Raw genomic sequence first — 19,713 nt, 5'->3', positions numbered from 1 at the left:
CGTATCGAAGTTCGATACACTCGATATTTCAACGTCCTTTTATAGGTGTATCGAAGTTCGATACTCGGAATGAGACCCGGATCGATATATTCCAACGGCTCTTACCGCGTATCGAAGTTCGATACACTCGATATTTCAACGTTCTTGGATATGTGTATCGGCGTTCGATACTTGGAATGAAACCCGGATCGATATAATCCCATGGTCTCTTACCCGCGTATCGAAGTTCGATACACTCGATATTTCAACGGTCTCTTACCGTGTATCGAAGTTCGATATGAGAGGGCCTTTGAATGTATCTATTCGAGCGCGCAACGCTGCTCCCGAACCAGGGTTCAATCTGCTGATCAGTGCCACTGCATCTATGCAAAACATTACCCGTGCCCCTCCCCCCCCCCCACGCCCCCCTGGGTCTCCCCGCGACCCCCCGGTGGCGTATCTTCCCGCATTGTTCCTAGGTGCCTCACTTCCTCGGCGCTACCGGTTTCGGTTTTTCTCGAATTCCTGCCTCGGGGAGGGGGGGGGGGGGGGGCGTTTTCTTGTCAATGCCCCGATGGTTGGTGAGTCCGCGAAGACAACTTCTGTGTTTCGCGAAATATTTCGAATCGCGAACTGCTCGGCGCGGTCTATAAATCTAACTCCTGGGTTGTTGTCTTGTCTCTGATGTACGATTTCTTTCCCTCCTCTTTTTTCGCCTTTTCTCGGCGAGATTACGTTTACGACGGAGATAAAACGGGCGAGTTTTCCACTGGCTAGCTTCCAGATTTCGGCTGCTCCTCCGTGACGGACCTCACTCGAGCTTTCAAGGAACTGGTTTTGTGGCACCCTCACGAGGAATTGCACGGCTTTGGCCGGAATTGATTGACCTTAGACGTTACCTGATTTCTTCTCATTATGTATATCTTTAAAAGAGGACCAAGCAACTTTCTTACTTGAAATTTTGTGAGCGTTTTCTTTATAATCTAGGGGAAGATCACAAAAAATTACAAGGTTTCATGTTGCTTGATTCTCCGTTAAAGAATTGAACCACGAGAAGAAATCAGGCCAAGTGAATTGCAATTATAGGCAGATTCGTATCGAATATGTTTAATTATATGGACCGTGCTAAGCAGAAAGGAACCAAGCCACATCAGTTATTGCCAAATTTAATTGGGCAATTTAATTTTTTACTTGGAAACGGTTGTGTGGATTTTTGTGCAAATCTCAGTGAATGTTCTGCATAGGACGTAGCAAATTCCTTAAATTTGTCAAAGAAATCTGCTTAAACGTTATATTGTAAGAAATTAAATTGCCAAGTTTATGGCTGTAGCTGATGTGGCTAGGTTCCTTTCTGCTAAACGCGGTCTATAATACCATCGTATTTTCTCTCATCGTGGCGGCTGTGGCAAAGAAAATGAGGAAAATGAGAAAAAATGTCGAGAGATTTAAATGGACTTAAAAATGGACTGCTTAAAGTTCCATCGCTTTAAAACGTTAAGATAGGTCTAAAATCAAGTCATTACTTTGTCACTTTTCAAATCATTTCAAAGAGGGCATTCCTAGCCCCCTCCCCGTCTTTTTTTCATCTATATACTTTTTCAAATAACTTTCCTTACAATGTCCTTTTTGACGCGTATTTATTGTCAGTTTATCACTGATCGGGTTTGGCATCGGAACCAAAGTGCAAAGCTGGCTTGGAGAGCGGACGTGATAGAGCACTTGACCCGGGGCCCGGGCAGTCTCCTTCCGTGGTGGTCCCCCCCCCCTTCCCCTCTCCGGGCCCCCACGTTTTCCTGTCTCTAATCAAAAACAAGATTTAATCGCGCCTCGTTGTTGATTTGCCAAGTCAACAAAAGCGCAAATCACTTACACGAATGACAGAAACAACGCTCTTTTTCGGGGTGATGAACATGTGACGCATTCTGGAAGATTTCCCCACTGTGTTTTGATAATAATAGAAGCGATTGGACCAAGTTTATCAGAAAGGAACCAACCCACATTTTCGGAAAAATTGAGCTAAGAATGATTTTGAGTTCTACTAGTTTATTTTCTCCAGGAAACATCTGAAAGTCGAAAAAAAGAAATTAGCTCGTGTAAAGAAACGTTTAAGTTTATTTTCTGCATTGAGCCTTACGCAGGAATAAAACTTCAACCTCTTTTCCCAGTTTCAACTCAATGTGGGTTGATTCCTCTCCGATGAACTCTCCAATAAATTAGTGAACACAATCCACAGCATTTAAGGCAACATGAGATTAAAATAACGTAGAATTTCCAGTTGTTTTGTCCGAGCCACTTCCGCCTTTAATGCTCAGGCTTATAATTTGTTATTTTATTCTTTATTTATCAATTTTCTCTTTGTTTCAAAGAATTGAGGATTTTTCACTCATCTTCGCCAAATGATGACCGATTAATATCGTGCACCGAGCATTTTTCCCGACAAAGGTCCGTCAAATTAATATTCTATTTGTTAAATAAGTTCCTCGACACGTTTCTCATCAGTCATCATTAGACGAAAGAGATTAATGTTTATCCCCGAAAGTAAATCATACACCATGCGAAGCCATTTTGACGTGCTGAGGAAGAACAGCGCATGAGCAATTAAATGTTGCCAAATTTCCTCTCAGGAAATCCTTATTTTTAAGAGAAGTCATGAATATTTTTCCTTGAAATTTTCAGAGACTTTAGATCTTAATACGAACAAAATTCCGCGAAAAATTGGGAGAAAAATTGCCACTTATTTTCCAAAAATGTACCTTTCTACGGAAATGGCAACTTCTGAAGGCTCTTATACAGCGTTTTTACTTAGCTCGGCAGTATCACTGCAGGCACGGGGGCTATCTGTCTCCGTGCCAGATAGATGAGTGTGAGAATAGAGGTACGATGTATCGTCGCTCCTCTGACGTTAGGGCGTATCTCGATTTCCACGTAAACCCTGCTGTCCATATAACTTTATGCTTTCCAGAGCTCAAGTAGAAATCGAAATACGCCCTAACGTCAGAGGAGCGACGATATGGACTGCAGAAAGGAACTAAGCCATATCAGCTATTGCCAAATTTAGTTGGGCAATTTAATTTTATACGCCAAAACGTTTGTGCGGATTTTTTCGCAAATTTCAGTAAATTTTTGCCGTAGTACGAAAAAGATTCCTTAAAATTGTCAAAGGAATCCGCACAAACGTGCTCTTGTAAAAAATTCAATTGCCCAGTCAAATTTGGCGATAGCTGATGTGGCTTGGTTCCTTTCCGCTGAAGGCGATCTAAGTATATGTACTCTAATCGCGGATGGTAACCCTCTTATGAACTCATGCTTCTCCGATCAATATAAATGTGCGTTTAGTAAGAGGCTTATGCGAATTTGAATATTGACACTGGACGACGATGACTGTTGCAGAGATTAATAAGAGCCCGCACTGGCATGGACGACCTTGCTGCACGTTTGCCCAGTCGGAGCGGTGCAAAGAAGCCTGCCTGTCGGCCAACTCCCGATCGGATCTCGTGTCCAACTGCAGGTACAGCGACGAGCTCGCTCTCTTCACCTGCGTCGATCGTCAAAAGGTATGTTGGTTAAGTATCCTAATAACGCATGGTTTCAATTAATGTTAAAAACTTCACTCAGTATAAAGAGAATTTGGTCTTGGGGTGCAGTGCTGGTACGATCGGGAAAGACGCACAGTGGATCGAGTTAATAGGAGAGGAGAGGTCGGACAAAAGTTGGAAGTTTCAAACGCTTATAACTCCGTTTATACAAACTTTAGGGTTCCAAAATTGGTTCCACTGGTTTTCTCGTAAAATTTTCTTCTCGAAGCACTCCTTAAAATTTAAAACGTGACGAAATAAACATCAAAATTTGCATTTTTAGTCGAAAATTTCTTGTCCAACCTCTCTGATTTGACTTATGCTGCGTTGTATGATTAATTATTGCACACTCTTAACATTTTTCATCCGAAAATGTATTGCTCTTTTTTCCTTTTTTTTAGAAATATTTTGTGATTTCTTTCTTGATCGGACGAAAATTCTCTAAATTTATCGATGTAAAACACGAATTCGTCGACGAATGGAAAAGTGTAAGTTGTTCGTTGTGTGAGCTTTGAAAAGTCATGTGAAATGCGAACTCCTGGATCTTACCATCTCCTTTCAAGTGATGGATAAGTCCCTCGTGGCTTTATCCATTTCAAATGACCATTACCTTGGAGACTCAAACGCATGGGAAGAAAAGTTACCGGCACGATTTTCAGCTAAAAATTCAATCTTGATATGTAGTCCCTCGAATGGCATTTTGTCAACTGGAGATTCACTTCGGAGACTTAAACGCTCGGGAAGGAAGATAATCGTTTCAACTTTTGAATAAACAGCATACGAAGTAATAATTTTGATTCATACAGAAAAAGCTCTATGAATTTCGGACGTTTGCTCCCGGGTGCATTATTTCCCTTTTTGAGTTTTCAAGTTAGTATTATTCAGAGACTTAAACGCCCGGAAAGGAAAGACACTCGTCAAGATTATAGCTGAAGCTGAAAATCATGCGTGTCTCGCGTTTAGTCGTTCGGCCTGAATACCAAAACTCGTAAAGTTGAGAGGCGCGATGTTATATCACAGATGTTCGACAAAATTACTTATTTCTAAGATGTAAGTTAATTTCATGGCTGAAGGATTTTCATATGTATAGGTTTCTCGCAGCTATATTTTACGGTTGTGAAATCCTTTTTTTAAAAATTAAGTGGTTTACCCTAACCATCAAATGAAATCAGAATTTTCGGGAACAAATTAACGACCAAGGTTTTGTAATAGTTTTAGTGACCATTTGAGGGTAATCGATACACTTGATTATTGGCAGTGCGTGAGTTGGAAGAAGTCAAACTTAAGAAGCGCGAATACAATTGCCGGTTGTTCGATCGACCGAGCCGACCAATCGCAAAGCACCTTTCCATCATAGAATTAGTCTAGTATGACCATCGGAGCACCATCGTACTCCGTCATTTTGAATCCTCGCAGTGCCGTCCGCTGTACAATGGGTCGAGTCAGTGGGGGAGGTCGGACACAATTTGGAAACTTTAAGAGCGTGCAACTCCGTTAATACGAAAGTTTGAGGTTCTAGAAGAGGTTCCATTGGTTTTCTTGTAAAATTTTCTTCAATTAACACCCCTTGAAATGTAAAATGTGACGACATGAACATCAAAATTTGCAGTTTTAGTCAAAAATTTCATGTCCGATCTCTCTCATTGACTCGATCCACCGTGCGCCGCCGTGCTACCTCGCTACGGGTGAAGCTATGGGTGCTTGGACAGTTAAAACGCCTTCACTCTCAAGCGTATGCAACACGGACATCCATAGAGCCCGAATAGTTGCATCCAGGCGCTACAATGAAATTCGGGCTCTATGTTCGTCGCTTGTGACACAAACTGAGGATGCTTTGTTCGTCTCTCTTATGCCTTAACTTAATTCCACACTGGAAAGAAAAACACATTGGATCTAGAGTCCAGACTCTTAAAAACTCGACAAGAAAAAACACTCTTAATTCAATCAGATTTAAGCTTAAATCAAGAACCGAAGCCTCTTAATTTGAGCGGATTTCCTTTTGATTTAAGCAAATCTGATTGAATCAAGAGTCCTTTTTCTTGTCAATGTTTTCAAGAGTCTTGGACTCTAGATACAATGTGTTCTTTTTTTTCTTCTAGTGCAGCGTCGCCGATAGTGAGGCCCTTTCTTCCAGTGTCTCTTTGCCTGAAAAGACACTTTCAAAGTTCAAACATTTCGGTTTTAATTTTTCTCCCTCTGATTTTTTCAGTTGGGGGCGGAGTGTTGCAGCAATGCGCGGAGTCTGGAGTGCGAGGGGGCGTGTCGCGCCGTTTTCCGGAGTCAGCTGACACCGAGCCACCAGGTGAGGATGGCCGTGACGGAGGCCTGCAGCCAAAACAGCCCCAAAGTGACCCACTGCCTCAAGAACATCATCCGGGTGGCGCCCGTCGCCAACCCTCACAAATGTACGTATTTATCAAATTCATCTATCCATCGGTCAATTCTCTTTCCTTAATGATTGAAAAATGTTGTATCTTCTGGATTAGTGCCGTTCTAGGTGGATTATATCATAATTTTCAGGTATTGCGAGGCAAGATTTGTAAAAAAACGTCACATGTTAATCCCTGAATAGATAGCTTCCTGCTACATGGAGTGTGTTCTCTGGCCTACCTCAAAAATTGAAGGCGAAATAGTGCACCCTTGATGAACTTTCCCTTCTTGCCAATTTTCCTATAAATTTCTCGTTTGTCATAAGTGTCATGTGCGTGACGAAGTACCTGGATTTAATTTTCGTGATTCACGCCAGAGGTTCAGTATTTTTTTGAGGTTTTTGTCATTACTTGGGGCTGCGGATCTCATCTCCATCCCGAAGTTTTGGTCAAAACCCTCACAACATTGTGCTGAATTTCAACTCGGTGTCTCAGATTTTTTCTATTTTAGTTTTTTCCTGACATTTTAAACAAGATGCTGATGTTTGTATTTTATTTTTCTATTTTCACAGACTTGCATTGTTGTGAAAAATCAACGGACAGTCAATGCAGAGAATCGTGTCGGAAAAGCCTCCGAATAAAAAGCACGGACCACGAAATAATCGATAGCCTGCAAGAAGGAGGATGTGGACCTCCGCTCCTTCATGTAAGATTTTTACTTTTGACTGATATACTCTAAAAATAAAATGGAATAAAATATAGTGAAACCAGTCTACATAATGTGCAGAACATACTAATATAGTTCTGAAAAATTCGGAATATTAATTTTTTTTTTAATGGGAGGCTTACTAAAGACTGCGGACTTGACGCCCCGTTCCGCCACCCTCATCGTAAGTTCCAGTAAAAAAGTCAGACGTCCTTCCCACGTTTTGAATGGCCCAATGGAAACTCGAACTTGTACATTCCTGGACGAAATTCTCCTCTATCAATTTTTCACCTGTAATTATTTAGGGAAAATCTCTCGATAATTCCACACCACTGATTCGTAGTTAACGAGTAGTATCATTATTTTTTTTTCTTCTATTTTTTGCCCTGTAACGGAACTCCCCGCCCCGTCACTTGTTGTGGTGCATTTCCGGTTGATAATGTCCGATCTGCGCGTAAAATGCGTTTCCGGTTCGGCATCATGCCAGCCGGAACCAACGAAGCTATCTGATTGGCCACCAGTGATGAAACATGGATGAATCCTTCTTGCGCGAAATTTCAAAATTCTAACCTCGAATAAGAAAATAAACACAGAAACGTGTGCTTTGCCTTGTAATAGTAGCGAAATTCCATGTGAGATTCCGACTTCGATTTTAAAGTATTATCAGCAAGTGGTTTTAATCACCATGTGTACATTTAGAAGTACCTTGTCTAGTTCAATTATGTGCATATCTTTTTTGTGGAGTACTGGTGTCTCTGAATGTCATCACATGATTTATCAGCTCAATGGATACTACCTCCTCATTTTGATAATGCGGTAATATTTTGTGTTCACCTCACAGTCTAAATCTCCTGTCATCAGCTTCACTTGACCGCATACAATTTTTGGGTGCACAGTAGCTAGTCAAGGAAATTGATAGCTCAGTACAGGAGGAATAGACATATTACGTATTGACAGTGAAAGTTGAAGTCAAATACCAATCTCGAACTCAGTAGTTGCGCCACTTCAAATTCCTAACTGTTGTTTATTTTATGAATAAGATTCAATGATCTTTATTTTCCAAAATTTTCAAAAAATATCAAGTATGCGATGAAAAAAATGCAGTGAAAATTCCAAAAACAATAATCTTCGTCGGTCTATTTTTACTTAGAAAAATAAAATGTATAAAGAAATCTGCAACTGCAGGTACATTTTTTGTAACTTTCACTATAAATTTTTGCAGTGTTCCAGGAATTAAAGTGGGAGTAAGGTGTCTTTTCATAACTGTTTTGTTCAAAATATTGATTTGACTTTCTCATTCAGCTTTTGTTTGTTTCTGATCTCCAGCTATCTAGCTTACCATTGTGGCAGTGCTTTATGCAGAAAACTGAGGACAAGGAAAGCAATGTTGACCGGACAGGTCTTGATGCAGCGAAACTGCATTGTTGTTACCGAGCTGTCTCACCACAATGCAGAAGATTGTGTCTAGAAACTTTCTCTACCGAGTGGACAAAATCCTGGGAGAACTTTGATAAAGAATGTCTTTCTCATACCTCTGAGGAAAGTCTCTTCTATTGTTTAGAGGAAGGTAATTATAGAATGAAATCATTATCACTAAAATTTACAGTATAATTGAACAAATTGTCTGTATAAGGGAACTAGTCCAATTTCCAGATGAGCTCTGGGTTTCGCGAGAATACCTCTGACCATATTTTGACGGTGTAAGTCGGCAATCACACAACTAGTTTGCGGTGTCGGAAAATTTCCGTCAAAAAAAAGTCTGGGAATTAGAAAATATTGGAGTTAGGTAAAAGCAGACAAAAGTCAGGGAATTTGAAGATGATAAATTTATGGCAATCCTGAAAATATTGGAGCATGTGCACACAAAATATCGACAGTGTAAGTCGGCAATCACACAACTAGTTTGCGGTGTCAGAAAATTTCCGCCTCTTTGTCATCTTTTTAAAGGAGAACAAATTAACATCATTCCTTGAAGCTTATGCAGAATTTTCTTCGCACAGAGAAGAAAAATCACGGCAGTTTTAAAGAATTGCTGTTGAGTAGTTTTCCACTTAAAAAATAAAGTATGACAGGAAGTCTGCGATGTTGCAAACCGAGTTATGTGATTGCCGACTTACACCGTCGATTTGCCTTTTGTAGTGTAGTGACTGTAGTGCTTGCTCTATGATCAAGAGATCTGGGGTTCAAAGCATGCCCAGACAACCTGAGTTTGATGGTCCTAACGCAAGGCTCACCTGGAGCTGGGTGTAAAGTAAGGGATTGGAATGATTTTTACTTGCCAAATGTCAATTCAACATCCTTCTTTTTTGTATAATTTTTTTACTTTCACATTGGATTTATTTTTCAAAATGTTTTGTTTGTTATTGTTGCTAATACCCACTGACAAACATATATTTATACAATTATAAAGTATGTATTTCTGTAATTTTCTAGTGGAGGAGCCGTGTGAGTTGGGTTGTGATGGCCTCAGTTACTGCACCAACTTTAACAATCGCCCCACACAATTATTTCGGAGCTGCTCCAATGTTGCTGATGAGGCAGCGCGTTATGATGTCGCTTTGTGGCAACAGCAAGGGACCCTTGTTCTCCCAGGCCTCCAGTTACCTGTCAAAAATATTTCGTCATGTTCGCCTCAAGCCTGGAAAGCTGTCGCTTGCACCATTCAAATAAAACCATGCCAGCGACATTCTCATATCAACACCATTTGCAGGTCAGTTTCACATTTCTTGCAACCTCAACGCGGACAAAAAAAAATTGAATGTGACTTATATACATGATGTTAGATCCCATCTTGCTGAAATTAGGAATTTTAAATCCCCCCCTGCCATGTAGGTCTATATTCCCTTAAAAAATTACCTGCATCACGCCTTGGTAGACCTCTGTTTTGGTAGACCTCTATTTTTGTTGATATCTTTACTGGAACCATGGGTAATTTTTCAAGAATTCGACAAATTCGTTTGAGATTCAAATGTGGATTTACCTACCAATCCAATTCGACAAATATATTACGCCTGAAAAAGTTGCCTCTGAGCACCAAAGTCATGTCACCCTGAGCAGTTATTTTTCTCAAAAATATTTTATTTTCAATTTTTTTAGTGCGGGAGAAAATCATTAAGAGACCACTTTCAACAAATGAACTTTTCAACAGGTAAAATGGTAAAACCTGCAGAGAAGCAAATTTTTAATCATACAAGATGCAATTTAATCAATAAACCTATACATTACCAATTTGAAACAGGCAAGATAAATTTTTGCACAAACTTTCCAGTATCGAAAAATTTCATGGTCAGAGTTGAAAGAATTCATATTGTCAATTGAAATTTTTTAAACCTCATACCTACTTAACATTTCAATCAGGAATTTAAAATTTACATTTACATTATCTATAGTGCTTAATTATTTTATTTTTCCAGAGAGGACTGTTTTGAACTTCTGAATCGGTGCCTTGACTGGGATCGAATGCCAAAGGGTCACTCAGCAGCAGCTGTTTGCAACAAGCTCTCGAGCAATTCAGCTGGTCCTTGTGTCTCATTGCAACCATTTTTAGAGCCTAGCAATGCTTTGTATCCCTACAGATTGGATCAGCTGACCACGCCCTGTCGAGGAGACCCGTGTCCTTTCGGTCAAGTTTGCTCTGTCAACCGCAACTGTCGCCTCGGGCTTCATTGTCCTGCGTATACTTGCACACCAGGTTTGTTTCTTCCTTCAAATAGTGTAGCACTAGCAGGAAACCCGTGCTACGCACAGGAAAACCCCACCATCAGCAATCACTGTGATTAGTGATCAGTTACTAATTGTGTTTCTGAATTATCATCTACTATTTCAAAATTGGCGAGACACACTGGTTTGATAAAAAAGTAGAAATTAGTAGTATGCTGCTATTTTGGTCTGTTCTTCAGTAAGCTCATATGATAATTGTAATAATCAAAAATACCCAATCAAAAGTTGGTTATTTTCATAAAGATTTGATACTTTTGTCAGTTCAATGTTTAATTGAAGTTAGCTGGTGAGTTTCAGCCGCGAAAATTACGGGATTTAACCAGCGGTTTCGTTTAATTCTCAGCAATCTCGGCCAAAAGGGGCTCCTCCGGGGCCCCTTTTGGCCGATGAAAGTGGGGCGATCGCCCCATCGCCACCCCGGCCAGTCCGTCCCTGCTGTCAGCACCGCGACTACAGGCGCAGTGTGACCGAGCCGTCAGCACAGTATAGAACGCCTTCAATCTAGCAAGCGGCAATGTGCGCAGAGGAGACCAATGCCATAGAATAAAAAGACTACGTCAGTCTCTTTATTCTATGCCAATGAATAGACAGATTTTCCAGATTTTCACATCTCTGAGAGGGTAGCCCGGCAACGGAGGCACGAGTCGGAGCTCGCAAAAATCATGGCGCGGCGTTTCCAACAGCGCGACGCAGAACTCGTTCCATCTTCCTCGCACTCGTTGGACGCCGAACTCCTTCCATCTTCCTCGCACCCGTTGCGCGCACCAGAAGAACACACGTAAAATTTATCAGCTGTCTTCGAGCGCGAGCCGCGGAAATCGCTCCATCTCGCTCGCACTCTCTCTCGCACCCGTTGTCCTTACGGGAAAATCGACCCGCGCGGACCGCGATATCCCGCGAACCGGCGGGCGGATCGCGAAATCCTCCCTTATCCGGCGCCTCGGGGTAGAGAGGGATCCCAGTGCGGAATCTCAGGGTCACACGGCCTCCCGTTCACGAGATCCGCTGATACGTGAGTCAGTGAGTGAGTCAATCAACGTGAAGTCTGCTTTATTAGTATAGATATAGATTATTTGATATCTAGTTTACCCTTAGTGTTTCAGCTGCTATCAACTTTTCGTATCATTTGGACTGCATTACGCAACAGGAAATAACTATCCCTGACCCATCCATAGGGACACTAACAGCACACACATTGTCTCTAAAGTGGGTCAGAAATGAGGTTCCTTTACGTTTTGCAGTCCATTTGCATACTATGAAACGGATAGATCAGTCTACTTGGAGCCTTTTAGACCTGTCGATTTCAAGATTGGATTCGACTTGAATTTAGTCGCATAGAGGCTGGGTTAGGGATGATTCACAGCTCATGTCCTAGGAGAATTAAGGATGAATCATTAAATATCAAAAATGATGGTCCAGAGGAGAAAGAACATTTTTCTCCTGACATTTTGTAGACAAATCTATTTGGTTAAACCGTACGTAAGCAGGAATTTCATTTTGCAGATAATAAAATCCTCTGTCAGAAGGGTTAAAAACATTTGAGTGGTTTTGGTTTCTCAGTGGAATCTCAAGTGGTTTTCCCACTCTTATCATAATGCATTTCTACTTTTATTTTCAGTTTTCAAAGTAAGAAATTTAATTTTCCTCCGAGGACTAGATAATACACCCTCACCAAATTTTGACTGAATTGGATCAAATTTTGGCATATAAATGTAACTTCTTTCTTAATCTAGAAGTCTTTTCAAGCTGTATGCGATTTTACACATAATGGATATATACAACCAAAATATTAATTCCTGATTTATTTACAATTGCCTTTACTAAAAATGTTTTTATTAAACGCCCACTCCTATCTGTTGATTTCCAGGTTGCAAATTAGGTGAAGTTTCTCAGTATATTGTTCCTGAAGGATCTTATGTAAGGATTCCTGCTCCAAGTGGGCAGAAGGGCTATCTGAAAATTTGCCGTTGTATGAGTGACGGCTCAATTGGAAAGTGCCAGCCAATGCCCTACTTTCCGTTGGAAGCTTGTTGGCTGGGAGTGAAACAAATAGGTGAGTGCTGAAAAATGAGGCATCTTGTGTAAACACGTGTCTCTATAATTTTCTTAGTGCAGGTACTTTTAAAGCTCTTTAAACGCTCATAATAATAATCTGTCAACTTCATAGGGGGCTTTAAAAATATATTCATTACTCATAGTGAGCACCTGAATATGATGTGATGTTCCAAGAGGGGGAGGGGGAATCCTAGTCTGCATTATGTTGTATTGTAAGGAGGACAAGGGTCAAAGATCAGCTTTACATCACGATCATCTCCTATGAAGTTGCACAGTATTTTTGGAAGAGAATATTTCTGAGCCATACTCCACCCAAAATTGAATGGAAATGGGAGATGGGTATAGGAAGAACATTTTTTTACCTAGTTCAACAAGAGGAATACTATTAAAGGAAAGAAGGATCACAAAATGAGAAAAAAGGGGCAAATAATATTTGATCTGTAAAAAAGATTTTTGAAAACAAATTATTGACACAGAACTGAATTGTTGGTTATATAATATTTTATTGTATACTGAATTCGAAATGAAATCTTGCAAGCTAAATTAATCATTCTAAGTGAAACTCCCAATCTGTTTGAAATAATTCACTAAAAATGCATCAAATTGTGTGTTTCTGAAATAATAGGATCTTTTTCAATTACTTTTTAGACACATCAGTGAGAGGAAATAACTTTTTTTCTTTTTTTCAGATCATGGTGCATGGTTTTATATGGAGTGTAATGTGTGTAGTTGCTATGCAGGAGAGATAACATGCACCAAGAAACAGTGTGATATTCCTGCACTAGGAGGCCATGATTTTACGTACACTAGCCTCCCTTGCAACTGTGCACGTCACTATGTCCCTGTCTGTGGTCGGAATGGAAATACGTATCCTAACTCGTGTCTTGCCAAGTAAGCGGCTGTTCCTATGCAACTTCTTTATGTCGTAAAAATTTGAAAATGGATGCCTTTTTGAGATGACAAAGAAATTACTGAAAATCAGGGTATCTTTAATAACTAAAAAGATTTAGACCAAAAGATTTTAAAAATGGAAGAAAACTGATATTTTCTCTGCCTGCTAGATTTATTAAGTTTTCAATACAGTTTGAAAGAAGTTTTAGGTAAACTATGAATTCGACAAGAAATAGTAAGAAATTGTCTGTCAATCCTAAAATAAGTGTTAGAGACTTAATTTTTTAAATGCACGTTGGTAGATTATTGATAATGAAGTTGTAGAATCTCTACTATTTTGGTTGTGAAAACCTGCAATAATTAAGTAATTTGTTTTCTTGTAGAGCGAACCATCTCAGATAATGTTTCTTCTTCAAAATATTTAAGCTCTATACCTATTAACTCGTAAGAAGAAAGAAATGAAGGCAATTTGAATATATTTCAACAAAATTTGCAAGAGCTGATCATTAATCCAGCTATCCTCTTTTGACTCAAATTTTAGGTGTGCAGGATTGACTGATGCTGACTTTGAGTTCGGACAATGCGAGAGTTTAAACGCATGTGATTCAAAAACATGTCCTGAAGGAGAGACATGTGTTCGTGCCCGACAAGTCTGCCTGTCCCTCCTACACAAGCCATGCAAGCAATATCAGTGTGGTACGTGTTCCTAGGGATTCATAACTATTGCTCTCAAGTGGTACATAATTTCACAGCACATAGGAAACTTGAAAGTTTCATCTAACTTGAAAATTTGTATAGTTCACTGTTCACATATTTGTTGGCGAAAACGACAGAAGATGGTCATTCATTGTTAAAGAGTGCCTGGGAAAAATGTATGTATGGTATTATCAGCGCTTCTAGCAACTGGGAAAGACAGAGAATTGAAATTGGTCAGGGAGAGGATAAGTGTAATTGGGAGAGCAGCAAAGTTCTGTGCAAGATTGTGATTTTTTCATGATTTCAGTGCTTTGACACTGAGCCCTGCAGTGTTCTTTCCTGGTCTGTTATTCATTTTTCCCTCAGAAATCCTTATCAGTCCCAAGGTACTTTGCGCTTGGCTATGTCTATTTTTGCGTTTCTCCTGATCTAGAAAAAAAAGATCAGGGAAAATCGGGGAGTTGGAAAATCCAAGGGTCAGAAAAAAGGAAAGAAAATTTAATAAACGCCCTGTCATAACAAAAACGCCTTGTTGACGCCTTGTTATATAGAGAAAATGTTTCTGAATTTCCTCCCTAAAATTTCTAAATCCTAGACAAAGTAGGAAAAATAAATGTATCATTACTAAATTGTTTCTCCCAATTTTTCAGTTAACAAGCGAGAAGCCTGTAGCAGTCTACCAAAAGAACACGTCTGTGACACTGATGGACAGGAACATCACAACATTTGTTTCCTAGCGCGCTATGGCAAAACATTAGCTTATCATGGCCCATGTCTTGTGAGTTTTTTCCCCCATTTTTCTCTATTCCTGTTTTTTTTCTGAAGATCACTTTAAAGTGTTACAGGGAATATCATTGTGTTTTACAATCTCAGCATGTTTTCAGGATGGGTGTGCATCAGAGGAGGAAGAATTTGATGTGACATTCCAACGTAGTTATTTGCTCAACATAATTTTTTTTTCAATGGCAAAGGACGACGGACCGGTCTTATGGGATAAGTGGGCCCGGTTAAATCGGCTGGCGTTTTGATATGTTGTAGGTCTTAACCTACTGATCAAAAGTGTCAATGGGCACTTCTCCCTATCTCGAAGTTTTACCCCCATTTTGGGGGTCAAAGTTGCCAATTCGGCGTATATTTGGCAGTTTTGACACCCGGGTTTATTGGTCGCCTATGAGATTCTTTGATGGTTTCTTGAGTCTTTTGTATCCTCTGAATAGGCTAGAGACCATCCAAACTCAAAAACTGACAATTTCGCCTTATGAGTAAGGGGGGGGGGGGGGGTGTTCACGCCACCGATTTCAGAGTCGGCGAGCCGCATTAAACCGATTCTTTCGCCATGTTTTGGAGAATTTTTTATGCAAATGATTGCGACTGCATCTTGAAAGGTCGACTAAGATGCAGCTCAGAATATACCCCCGGGCGGGAGGGGGGAGGGGGGGGGGTGCGACCGAACTCGAGCAGCGTAACTGGCTTGCGCGGGTCGGATCAAACCGATCCTTCTATTATGTTTTGGAGAACTTTTTTGCAAGTGACTCAGGCTGCTTCTTGAAAGGTCTACTAAGATGCAGCTCAAAATATACCTCCCCCCCCCCCCCCGAAGCGAAAACTGGGCCGAAAAGCCGACCGAACTCGGGCAGCGAAACTAGCTCTCGCGAGTTGCATCAAACCGATGATTTTGTCATGTTTTGGAGTTTTTTTCCATCCCAATGAAACAGACTGCATTTCGAAGTGTCGACTGAGATGGAGCACGGAATATGCTGTATGAGAAAGGAGGTTTCTCAATCCGCACCCTCCCTCGCAATAGGATCTCTCAGCATAGGTCAGTGTGGCACTGACACTAGTATAGTGGCATTTTTTACGTAATCAGAAAATCTAAGAAAAAAACAAGGTCATGTACTTCTTCTTTTTAATTTTTTTCTTTTCAAAAGCAAATAACCCTTCCCCTCGTCGAAATTCTGAAATGCATCAGGATATACTGAAAATTGAATGATGCGTTAAACGGTATGAAGTTTTAATCGTCCTAGCCACATTCAAAAGTGTCACTCTACTAGTGTCAGTGCCACACTGACCTATGCTGAGAGATCCTATTGCGAGGGAGGGTGCGGATTGAGAAGCCTCCTTTCTCATACAGCATATTCCGTGCTCCATCTCAGTCGACCTTCCGAAATGCAGTCTGTTTCATTGGGATAAAAAAAAAAAAAACTCCAAAACATGACAAAATCATCGGTCAACCTACCAACCCATCAACCGATCAACAATCTAACTCGGGCAACTTTCGCTGCCCGAGTTCGGTCGGCTTTTCGGCCCAGTTTTCGCTTCGGGGGGGGGGGGGGAGGTATATTTTGAGCTGCATCTTAGTAGACCTTTCAAGAAGCAGCCTGAGTCACTTGCAAAAAAGTTCTCCAAAACATAATAGAAGGATCGGTTTGATCCGACCCGCGCAAGCCCAGTTACGCTGCTCGAGTTCGGTCGCACCCCCCCCCCCCTCCCCCCCTCCCGCGGGGGTATATTCTGAGCTGCATCTTAGTCGACCTTTCAAGATGCAGTCGCAATCATTTGCATAAAAATAATTTCTCCAAAACCATGGCGAACAGGAATCGGTTTAATGCGGCTCGCCAACTCTGAAATCGGTGGCGCGTGAACACCCCCCCCCCCCCCTTTACTCATAAGGGCGAAATTGTCAGTTTTGAGTTTGGATGGTCTCTAGCTATTCAGAGGATACAAATGACTCAAGAAACCATCAAAGGAATCTCATAGGCGACCAATAAACCCGGGTGTCAAAAACTGCCAAATATACGCCGAATTGGCATACTTTGACCCCCAAAATGGGGGGTAGTAAAACTTCGAGATAGGGAGAAATGCCCATTGACACTTTTGATCAGTAGGTTAAGACCTACAACATATCAAAACGCCAGCCGATTTAACCGGGCCCACTTTTCCCATAAGACCGGTCCGTCGTCCTTTAGTTGAAGTTGATTTTGGTCTTTTCTAGAGACAGTGCATGAAAGTTAAAATGAACCAATTTTAATATGAAAAATAAATGCTATATCATTTCACTTTTTTTCAAATTTTTGAAAATCTTAGTTAGTCCAAAATTTTTAGCATGATAATTTGATGAGGAAATGGGCCGCGTTAAGCAGAGAGAAACCAAGCCAAATCAGCTATTGCCAATTTGGGCATTTTAATTTCTTTACATTACACGATTGTGCATACTTTTGTGCAAATTTCTAGGAATTTTCTGCATTTTACGAAGCGATTTTCCTAAAATTTTCATAGGAATCCGCACAAACGTTCTCTTATAAAAAGTTAAAGTGCCCTGATAAATTCAGCAGTAGCTGGTGCGGTTTGGTCCCTTCTTTGCTAAACGCAGTCCGAATATTCTCATGATGAATAATTTTTCCGCTGTTGGGTGGTCCACTCCTCAATCTTAATTCAAAGCGTTGTTTAATTTCAGCATGGCTGCAGTAATTCAGGGCCAGTATGTGGTGTGGATGCCAACACATATGTAACTGAGTGTGCTGCGCAAGCGCAGTATGTGGCAATTGACTACCGCGGACCATGTACATCGGTTGGACTGGCAACAACCCACCGTTGCGCACGTGTTGTCTGTCCACCTCTTCCTATTCCTGACTGTGTTGGCATTACTCCGCCAGGAGCTTGTTGTCCAGTGTGTGCTGGAGCTTTACGAATACTCTACAGGTAATGAAAGTCATTTGGAAATTTAAATTTAGACTGTTCATAGGTAAAGGATCCATATTGTATGGATTCAACTTTTTTTGGTCAAAAGATGGAAATTTCAATTCTTGATAGGAAACGCATCTAGTACCCTCAAGAATAATTTTTGAGTTATTGAGTTCATTTTTGTTCCAACAGAGAGCAGAAAATTTCATTCTAATCCAACGCTTTTGAGCTCCAAAAATAGCAGATAAAACATTCAAATAGCTTTTTTAAAATGATATTTTTTAACTGTCAACTTCAAACCTTTTGCAACTCTGATTGGATCTGACAAGTTCGGACGCAGAGCTACTGAGCAATGGTTCTAATATTTTCCCCAAATTATAATATATTTAGAAAATATCAAGTGAGAAATTAGTTCTTGATTTGCAGGTTCTCTTCAGATTTTGGAGAAAAAATTCCCCAACGGATTTTTAAAAAATCATTTAATTGCCAAAAAAAACCTCCAAAATCTACTGCCAAATGGGTCACTAAACCTTGTTTATTTTATTGAATATTCTGAAAGTACAATGTGAGTAGATAACGTGGTGATTTTTCCGCATTTTTATGGAGCCGAAATCGCGGAGAAACCCGCTTTTGAAAAATCTAAAAACTGCAAGACATTTCAAACGGACCCGAATGGCGGGAAACTGACGGTGTTGACGCACTGCGGTAGTCATATCGCAATCTTCTCTCATTTTCCTCTGATGTTTGTTAAAATAAAACGTGTTTCAATATGGAATTGTTGCTCGTTTATTACAGCTAACATATGAATGAGATTCAAGTCTTGAATTCAAAAGATATAATTTCGACTTTAGTATTGTTTTCATATACGAAGAGTAGATAGACATTTGACGGAAGTCGTGGAAACCCGTGCCCGCTTCTGATTGGTACCGGATGACATCATTCGGCGCGGCGCGAAACCGGGGCGTTTTAAATTTGCGTATAAGTTGAGCGATTTGAACTGCGCATTTCTCGGTTATTGAGTTACTTGTTCGCGTTTTTAATGTGCGCATCGTGTTCTACGCGTCATTTTCCTTCAGAAAACTATATTCGCAAGTCAAAATTCGTTCACGGTTTAGTGACCCATTCTACATCTACCTCAAATCTTTCAGTATTCCTGATGAAAAGTGATTTTTATGTAAAATCTTCGCTTGGACAAATGTGGAATTTTCAGTTTTTCTCCTTCTTTTTCTTTTTAAACGTTTCCTGACATTTTAGAAGAGAATTTTTTACCCTGACTTTTTCTACATTTCCGTCTCTGAATGCACCCTTTTTTTGTGAGGATTTCAATGTCATCGTCTTGATACTAAAGAGTATTTGGGTTGCATTTTTTTTCCAAGTAAATTTTTGGATGCCTGAAATATTCCTTTAACATCTATGTATAATTCTTCGAGTTATATTGAGGTTTTAATGTTTATGGTGATTATTCCTGTTGTTGCAGCCAAAAGCAAGTGGATAGAGCATTATATGCGCTCAAAGAAGGAGCTGCAATGGGCTCACTAACAGTTTCTGCTGTAATCCGTGCTCTTGATCGACTGATTCAGGTAAATATTTTCAGAGCTTTATAAAAGAGTGGTGAGATTACTTCTCATGATATCTACAAATCACTGTTTCTTTCCAAAAAAAAGTGCGCATATGCAAACTTTTTAATCTAGATTTTCTGCAGTCTTGTTGCACAGCTAGTAAAATAACTTATTTAAAAGAAAATGTAAAACTGGTTATCTCAATGAGCTTGACAGATGTATGTAAAAACAAATATATTCAATCAGAGGTCAATGATTTTTTAAGGAGGTGGAGGAGTCATTAGAGAAGCAATAAAAAAGTTAGGGAATCAAATTGAATGTATTTTGATTTTTTAAATCTATTTTCATGGGCTTTTCTCTATTTTATTCATTTCTTTTATAATTGTTTTCTAATATTTTGTATTACAAGTTACCAGGGTAGGGAAAATTCCCAAAGAAATCACAACATGTGTTATTCTCTTGAAAACTCACAGTGGGAAAAT

The 19,713-nt window shown here is 40.1% G+C and overlaps 1 protein-coding gene across 2 annotated transcripts in view; it reads left to right on the top strand.

Annotated features, from left to right (window-relative positions):
* Positions 1 to 19,713, top strand: part of Reck (Reversion-inducing-cysteine-rich protein with kazal motifs) — a 122,070-nt gene that overhangs the window by 99,306 nt on the left and 3,051 nt on the right. For both annotated transcript variants that reach the window (XM_072302720.1, XM_072302719.1), the window contains exons 5-16: positions 3,370 to 3,533; positions 5,764 to 5,959; positions 6,496 to 6,629; positions 7,956 to 8,196; positions 9,063 to 9,339; positions 10,043 to 10,320; positions 12,217 to 12,402; positions 13,094 to 13,295; positions 13,837 to 13,991; positions 14,642 to 14,769; positions 17,446 to 17,690; positions 19,150 to 19,252. In XM_072302720.1, the coding sequence (XP_072158821.1) occupies positions 3,370 to 3,533; positions 5,764 to 5,959; positions 6,496 to 6,629; positions 7,956 to 8,196; positions 9,063 to 9,339; positions 10,043 to 10,320; positions 12,217 to 12,402; positions 13,094 to 13,295; positions 13,837 to 13,991; positions 14,642 to 14,769; positions 17,446 to 17,690; positions 19,150 to 19,252 (2,309 nt within the window). The remainder of the gene's footprint in view (positions 1 to 3,369; positions 3,534 to 5,763; positions 5,960 to 6,495; positions 6,630 to 7,955; positions 8,197 to 9,062; positions 9,340 to 10,042; positions 10,321 to 12,216; positions 12,403 to 13,093; positions 13,296 to 13,836; positions 13,992 to 14,641; positions 14,770 to 17,445; positions 17,691 to 19,149; positions 19,253 to 19,713) is intronic.

Source organism: Bemisia tabaci, chromosome 7 (genome assembly GCF_918797505.1).
Source record: "Bemisia tabaci chromosome 7, PGI_BMITA_v3".
In the NCBI taxonomy this organism is placed as follows: Eukaryota; Metazoa; Arthropoda; class Insecta; order Hemiptera; family Aleyrodidae; genus Bemisia; species Bemisia tabaci.
Note: the sequence above shows the minus strand (reverse complement) of the source record. Positions and strands in the feature narration are given on the sequence as shown.